General features: G+C 34.7%; 1 protein-coding gene across 2 annotated transcripts in view; it reads left to right on the top strand.

The window, feature by feature from the left end:
* Window positions 1–6,918, top strand: part of LOC149796237 (ras-related and estrogen-regulated growth inhibitor-like) — a 30,686-nt gene extending 23,768 nt beyond the window's left edge. For both annotated transcript variants that reach the window (XM_089964213.1, XM_089964214.1), the window contains 2 exons: window positions 1,163–1,236; window positions 5,298–6,918. In XM_089964213.1, the coding sequence (XP_089820339.1) occupies window positions 1,163–1,236; window positions 5,298–5,708 (485 nt within the window). In that variant the 3' untranslated portion in view covers window positions 5,709–6,918. The remainder of the gene's footprint in view (window positions 1–1,162; window positions 1,237–5,297) is intronic.
* The last annotated feature ends 718 nt before the right edge of the window (window positions 6,919–7,636 follow it).

The raw sequence follows: 7,636 nt of genomic DNA on the forward strand, positions 1-7,636 counted from the left end.
CTTCTAGAAAAATTAAACACTTCTTCAGCTAATTTAATTTTATTGTGACATTTTGGTTTGGGACAAAATTTTAGCTCTTATCCTAGCAGTATATAGTCATTATCAGCTAATCTTCTACGTGAGAGCTTTTACACTGTTTCTTTACCTCTCTTAATTTATTTTCTTCGCTTTGTTTTCTTTTTTCCAGTCTACTTTTGGATCTGTGGAACCTCCTATTATATTGTCTTGTGATGTCGTCTCTATTAGCCCTTGTAAAATCTTTACCAGGTTTGTCAGTGTCTTTCTCATGGTCACTGTTTCTGATTCCACCCGTTTTACGGATTCTGCGTATGTCTTTGTTGTGCCCTGGGGTGTCAAGTCTTTTCGCTGTTGCTCATCATGTTGATTGTTGTTTGAATTTATAAAATTCCTATTTATGTTGACTCTTTGGTTTACTGATGTTTTGGGAGGTGATTTATGTGTATTAATGTTCCTTGCTGTAGTTCCTTTGGGTTTTGAGTACTTCCTTTCTTGCTGTTCATTACTCATTTGTTGTGATGATTTGCTACTTTTCTGTTGCCGCTTACTCTATTGTTTATGGAGTATGTGCTGTTCTCCAGTTTTTTTTCCAACTTGTTGACTTTTTTCTTCTTGACTCTTACATGGCAGTTGCATTTTTATTGCATACATCCACTCTGGTACCTATTGAATAAACAACGTCCATATTTTGATAGTAAATAGTTGTAAAACAAAGTAGTTCGGGGGGGGGGGAGGGGTGCAATGAAACTTCCTACGGTCGTAGCTAGTACGTAATGAATATACCGCGCAAGACGTTCATAGAATAATTTTGGGCAATCATTAACTGCGATGTCTGCATGTAAATTGCACTAAGCCATAATATAATAATATGCAATACGTAAAATAACAGTAAATGCGGTCCTAAATGACGTCATGTAAGTATAATGCGTAATGACCAAGCCATCATAATATATTTTAGAATCAGTCCTTAATGCTAACTGCGGTTTCTTAAAATAATATTAGTAATTTTGTCACGTGATTAATATAACATTGCATAAGTACTTTTCAAATGAAATTTATGTGATTCGTTTCATAGATTCCATTTGAAATGGACACTCAGACAAGATCTACCGATTATCATACTACATAGTTATCATTGTTTCAGAATATAAATACAAGCATCATACAACCATTGATGATGAGTCCGTTGCCATGGAAATTCTGGACACAGCGGGTCAGGTACAATTATTTATCCATATTTCTAACGCATTCATAATATTTCTTAATTTTTCCGTACTCGTTTAAATAGAAGTCGTCAATCAATTAATATATAACTTAATGCAAGTTTTGCATCGCGTTAACTCGTGCTCCCGTGAAAGAAAATTGCAATTATATCTTTTCGTGCTTTTTTTGTAAATGTTTCTTTTCATAGAAATTTGTGTCTTTCTTACTAAGTTATATTCGTGCAGCATATGCTATGAAAGGCAAAGTCCAGGGAAGCCATCGTAGCTAGTCACGTGTAGGGTCCTTCAGTCAGACATATTGCATACACTGACCGTAACTGCGTCAATTAGTGAAGACGACTACACATAGACCAAAACGCTGCTGTTGGGAACCTTTCATTATTTCTGATATTGCTTTCCGCGGTAGAAAACAATATTATAGTGGCCGATTCAGTGGTGAATCGCCTGCACGCATGCAAAGGATTCAACAACCCGTTGCCTGACAGACCGTCATTTCGGAGAAGAATTGCTAACAAACAAAATGTTTGGAAAGCTTGGATTCTTCTGAAATGTTATCTATAGGGTATGAAGTCATACGAATATCCGAAAAAGACATATACAAAAAAGAAACCTAAGTCGAGATATATAGTATCGACATATAGGATTTGCCCTTTCTCGATTCGTCTTCCAAATATATTCTCATTCAGTGGTACTGGATAGAAAAAATTTCAAAGGCCCATGTTGCACTGGATCGCTGGTAGAGGGATTCGACGTGCGTGCAGGGTACAAAGGTCAGTCCGAATAATTGAATTATTTCGTTCTGAACCAACAGAAATCCAGAAAAGCTTTTTGTCGAGACTATGGCTCAGTCACATGACAACCATTGACCATTTACAATGAATCTGGTGCTGTAATGTTTTCCGTTATGGCTAGAATGACAGACAGTAATATTAAGAAAGGGACATACAACAGTTTGCTGGTATACTGAAACCGGAAGCTATTATAATTGCAACGCAGAACTCATTTGCTAATGACGTTTATGGTTTTCTTGTTTTCTTTTTCTGATCTTTAAAACCTTTTAAGGTAAGAATATTCTTCCTGAGTGAAACAAAATCTATTTCGGCGTTGATAGAATTTGCATACTCATTTACGCCGATCCATTTTCCAGAATGAAAAATGTTAGCCATTGTTACAATTAGCAAGCTGAATGAACAAAATTAAATAAATATGTGTTTGCAGAGTTGAAGAAGTATATATTTTGGTTAATCATGAAGCCACTTTTTCCTGGTTTGAAGGACCGTAACAAAGAGAGAACTTTAGATGTTTCCTAACATTCCAATGGTCGTGATGTAACTGTGCCATAGTCTCGATCTGCCAAAATCTGAGTGGCAGACATCTTTCGGAGGTAATCCTATTCGAGTTGAAAAGTTGTGATCTAATGGTTAAAATCAAAATGGATGTTAGCTTTCCTTAGTTGCGACCATTGACTACATATTGGAGTTTATTTTGACCTCAAGTAACACCGATAGCAATAATACGTCTGTATCATAATTCATATCTATGGAGAAACGAGGGACGAGAAACTGATAAAAGAAGTGCATATGGTTCCAAAGTTTCCTGAAAACGGTTTGTTTGACTCTCAAACTGCTGCATGACTGTTGTGGAGGAAAAAATGGGATATTGTTATGTATATTTAATTTACTTGTTTGTCTGTTAGTTTTATCTTTTTTATTTCAGTACATGCTATTGTAATGTAACATTGTTTACTGGACTTTACCTTGTTCAAAAAATGGAGTTAATTTATGCTTGACCTGATTGACTTTCTTTAAATATCTTTTTTTATTTCATTTATGCAAAGAACTAAAAATAGCTTCATTATACTGTATGTGTATGAGCTCATTAACTGAATTATTATTCAGGTAAACAAGAAGTGGTAAATATGTTTATCAGGGTCAGGGTTTTGGAGATTCCCATGTGAATTTTATAGGTCATTGTGTTTTGAGTAAACAAAATCATTCTATAAGGTTATTTTCCATTAAATATTGGTTGTTTTTAGAAAATGCTGATGTGATCTGAGGTCAAACAGAGAACTAGATTATCCTTTGACGGTAAGAATTTCACCAGTTGTTATTTTACATCTAGAATATTAAGCTGCGTTATGTTGTGTCCAGTTTGGGTTGCATTTTGTTTTCTTTAAATTATTTAACTCAATTACTTACTTTCTCGGGAAATACAAAAATGCTCTGACAAAATTATTCGATAAAGACATTCATTGGAATTTATACTGAATTCAAATCTTTAATAATATTTCTGTTATTCAACAAGAGTCTGTTGACACATCAGTACTTCGCTGACCACAACAGAACACGTCATCGCCTTCAATTTCGGATCTTGTCGGGACTTGAACTGAGTTGTATTCAGGACTCTTTATTACTAGGACTTATGTCATAAATTCTTGGATTATTTTTGGATTTAATTCGCAATACCAAACGTTCTTTTTTCTTATTTTTCACTTTGTATTATATGGAAATAAATTATTTGTTAAATTTTACAAGGCTTGTTGTCGTCTCTTTTTTCTGTTACTTATTTTAAGAGCATCGACTCGTAACAATATAAAGAAATGAATGTTCGCCTTGAGTTTCATATCTAATATGATTTAAATTCATCGAGGCTTATCTTATGAGCAGTTTTGTTAAGCAACTTTAAACAATGTTGACTCCACTCAGTCTCTCCCCCTCCCTCCCTCCCTCCCTCCCTCTCTCTCTCTCTCTCTCTCTCTCTCTCTCTCTCACACACACACACACACACAAACAAAACACGAACGAAAACACACTCTGTCAGCTATTCATGGTAACATTACACGCGGTAGTATTGGGAGCCTTCATAAAGTCTGCTCTGAATTCACCCGATCCCTACATTGTTAAAGCCTTAGAGTTAAAAAAGACCCACAAAAAAACATATCCTGTTAGTAACATCGTTTGGTACGATATACTGACTCGATGGTAGCTTGCAAACATACGTCGTTCATTTTTTTATGTTCCACAGGAGTAGCTGATTGGTCTCACTTGTGTCCGCAGAGGTTCGAGTCTCAGGCTCGGCCAACGTCGGTATTTGAGAAAGTTTGCCAGCAGGTCGTGGGTCGTTGGTTCTTCCCTTGGTTTTCTCCGTCCGTTTCCTCTTCCCCCAAATATTCTGGCCACCATGTATAGCTCCTCGTGTGTTGAAAAATGCGTTAAACCCATAACAGCAACAAGTTCCAAAAGAATGAAATTACGCGTTTGAATCACGATGACTGAGTTCGCGTGACGTCAGTGACTGGCATTGGGCGTGGCACTATGTAGCTCTGAGGCAATGCAACTTGTGAAACATCTTAGTCGTAGCAAGAATCTATAGGAAATTATCCGACATGGGAAGATATATATCTTTACATTTTTCAATTATTGTCAATATTACTACTTAAACATAATCATCTTTTTCTTCAAACTATTTTATGTTGTTGTACATAGATGCACAGTATCGTATAAAGAGTTGAGATCAAGATCATTCTAATTGGATACTTCTTGGCCTTCTTCCAGTGGCTGAACAGCTGCATATTTTAAGTAACGCTCAACTTTGCTCTGAATTTTCAAGTTTTTCCCACTGTGCTAGCTGTTATTGTACTATACATGTCTTGATCTTCTCGAGTGAATATATATATATATATATATATATATATATATATATATATATATATATATATATATATATATATATATATATATATATATATATATATATATTCATTCATACATTCATTCATTTATCTCTTCAGTAGATAGATACATGCCAATATATTCATATGGTCACATATCTACATACGGGTTATTTCATATACAAGGTAAGAGTTATCTGAAATTAAAATTGTAGTTCGACAAGCTAGACATACATCTAACACAATTACTGGCAGAAAGCCGAAGTTAAACTGTGAAACAAAAGCTACACATGTTAATACTTACGCAGGAGAGTAGACAGACACAGGGATATAAATGATTATTACTTAAGTGCTAAGCCACACTATAACATATTGCTCCATTGCAGGAATGGACGATTGAGAGAGAGGGTCATGCGAGATGGGCCGATGGATTTGCGTTAGTGTACGCAGCTAATGACAGGCAAAGTTTTGAAGAAATATTTAAGATGAAACAAAACCTGGACGATATTAAAAAGTCAAATTCAACATGTGTCCTTGTTGGAAACAAAACCGATCTATGCCATGGTAGAAAAGTCAGCTATCTGGAAGGACAAACTTTAGCTACGTGCATGTCATGCGCATTCTATGAAACTTCTGCTTCCGATGGTGGCGAGGAGATATACCAGTTATTCCATGAACTTCATAGAGAAATAAAACGGAGGAAACAAGTGGAAACTAGATCTAGACGGAAAAGTTCAGCTCATCAAGTTAAACATGTTTTCAATAAAATGTTCAAATCGCCGGGCACAAAACAATAACTTGACCAAATTGTCCAACAAGAAAATATCAAATGACAGTGCCAAATTGAATTAATAGTTTTGTTTTCTCTTTTTAAACACTTCAGATTTCATTATGATTAGGGCAGATGTGCGGAATATTTCTGTTTAAGAATATATCCAGTCGTTTGTATTCATGGAGTAAAATAATTATTAATAGCCAGAACCGTAGAGAGCGATCACGGGCCCTGTGGTAAGAAACACCCGGTCCTCTCCAAGTTCTTGTAAAACAAAATTTTTCTTTTATAAAATTAAAATGTGTTGTTTGGCCTGGGCCCCCTTACGGGTTGCCCCTCCTTTCTTGTCGGCCCTGTTAACAGCTACTAACTACTGATAGCTGTCGCAAAATACGAATATCGCAATGGTAAACTTTTATTCCGCCAAAATATTTGTTACAATACATCAAGGAAGTTCGAACCGATATTATGGTATTCATGAAAGGAATTTGTAATATTACTCACATGATGTGAATCACAAATCAGAATATCATGCTTTTAAAACAAATTTCGCCATCTCATAATAATGGTCAAAATTTTTGGCAAAGTCGGCTAGTTTACTGAGCCGCTTAGATTCTTAAGGTTAATCAGTTCAACAGTCACGTGTTACGATCACGTCACTGCGCTCATCCCGATCCTAAGGAATGCGATCGTGTTTCTTCATTTTCAGCACGTCATAATGGAAAACAAAGTACATTTTACCAACTTTAATTTGGATATTCAACCCTATCGGTTTAAATCTTTGCTTGATAAAAAAAGAGTGACAGTGAAACTTCCTAAGAATCTGACAGATCTTTGAATCGGAGGCCACCAATCCACTTGGCACTGGTGAATTGTTTGTAATATTTTGAATAAGATTAAAAATGAAATTATTTATCTTAAATATTCAACTTACAGAAACTGCTACTAATCGAATTAACGAAGCATAGGAAATAAAAATAAGTGCTTCACCCCTACAACCTCTCTTAGACCTTACTCATGTGAATTATTTGATCGTATCATTGCAATGTCAGCTATAAAACGTATAACCTCTTAATTATTTATTTATTTATGTATTTATTATTATTATTATTATTATTATTATCATCATCATCATCATCATTATTTTCATTATTGTTGCTGTTGTTGTTGCTATTGTTCTATGATGCATTTGTTGTATTCTTTTTCAAAATAAAGCAGTCTGCCACTTTAAGTTATCATTCCCTTGAATGAGAATCTTTTAAACTAGCTGAAAATGAAAAATGAATCAGTTTTCGCAATAATGGATAAAATAGTATAAATTTAAACCTGGTAGTAACTGATAGTTGTAAACGTTATATAGACAACTAAGTCCCAAAGGAAGTGGGCTATGCCATTATAGTTCTATGACTCTATGGTATCAAACTTTGCAACTTCAAAAAGAGCGAAACCAACAAGTTTAGTAAAATCCTGCGAATAATGTATTTCCCTAAAATACAAAGTTTAAATTTAAAAGGAACTTAAAGCATTGTGAATTAAATCCCAGATGATCCTAAAAGTTCTATCATAAATCGAAAGGTATAGAGTGTTCTGAATGAATCCTGTTATTTATTGTCCAGATGTGAGTATAGCCTTGAAAGAGCTGATGAGCCAACAGTCTTGGTGTTTCACAATGATATAAACCAGAATGTCCTCGAATGAATTCACAGTAATCGTAAAATAGTGATTTAGTACAAAATGTAAATGAGCACTTTAATAATTTTAAAATAAATGATTCCTCTTAAGTTATATCTAAGCACAAGTAACAATTATTTAAGATTATGATCGTTTAGTAGGGATGATATGATTCTGTGTACTTCAAACTTATATAAACCTCTAAGAGTCAATAACATGATCAGGATGTGGGACATTTTCTCATCATACTCGAAAATAAGTCTCTTCTAGAAGATTTTAAGA

This window comes from Sinohyriopsis cumingii, chromosome 7, assembly GCF_028554795.1.
Source record: "Sinohyriopsis cumingii isolate HCF-2022 chromosome 7, ASM2855479v2, whole genome shotgun sequence".
In the NCBI taxonomy this organism is placed as follows: Eukaryota; Metazoa; Mollusca; class Bivalvia; order Unionida; family Unionidae; genus Sinohyriopsis; species Sinohyriopsis cumingii.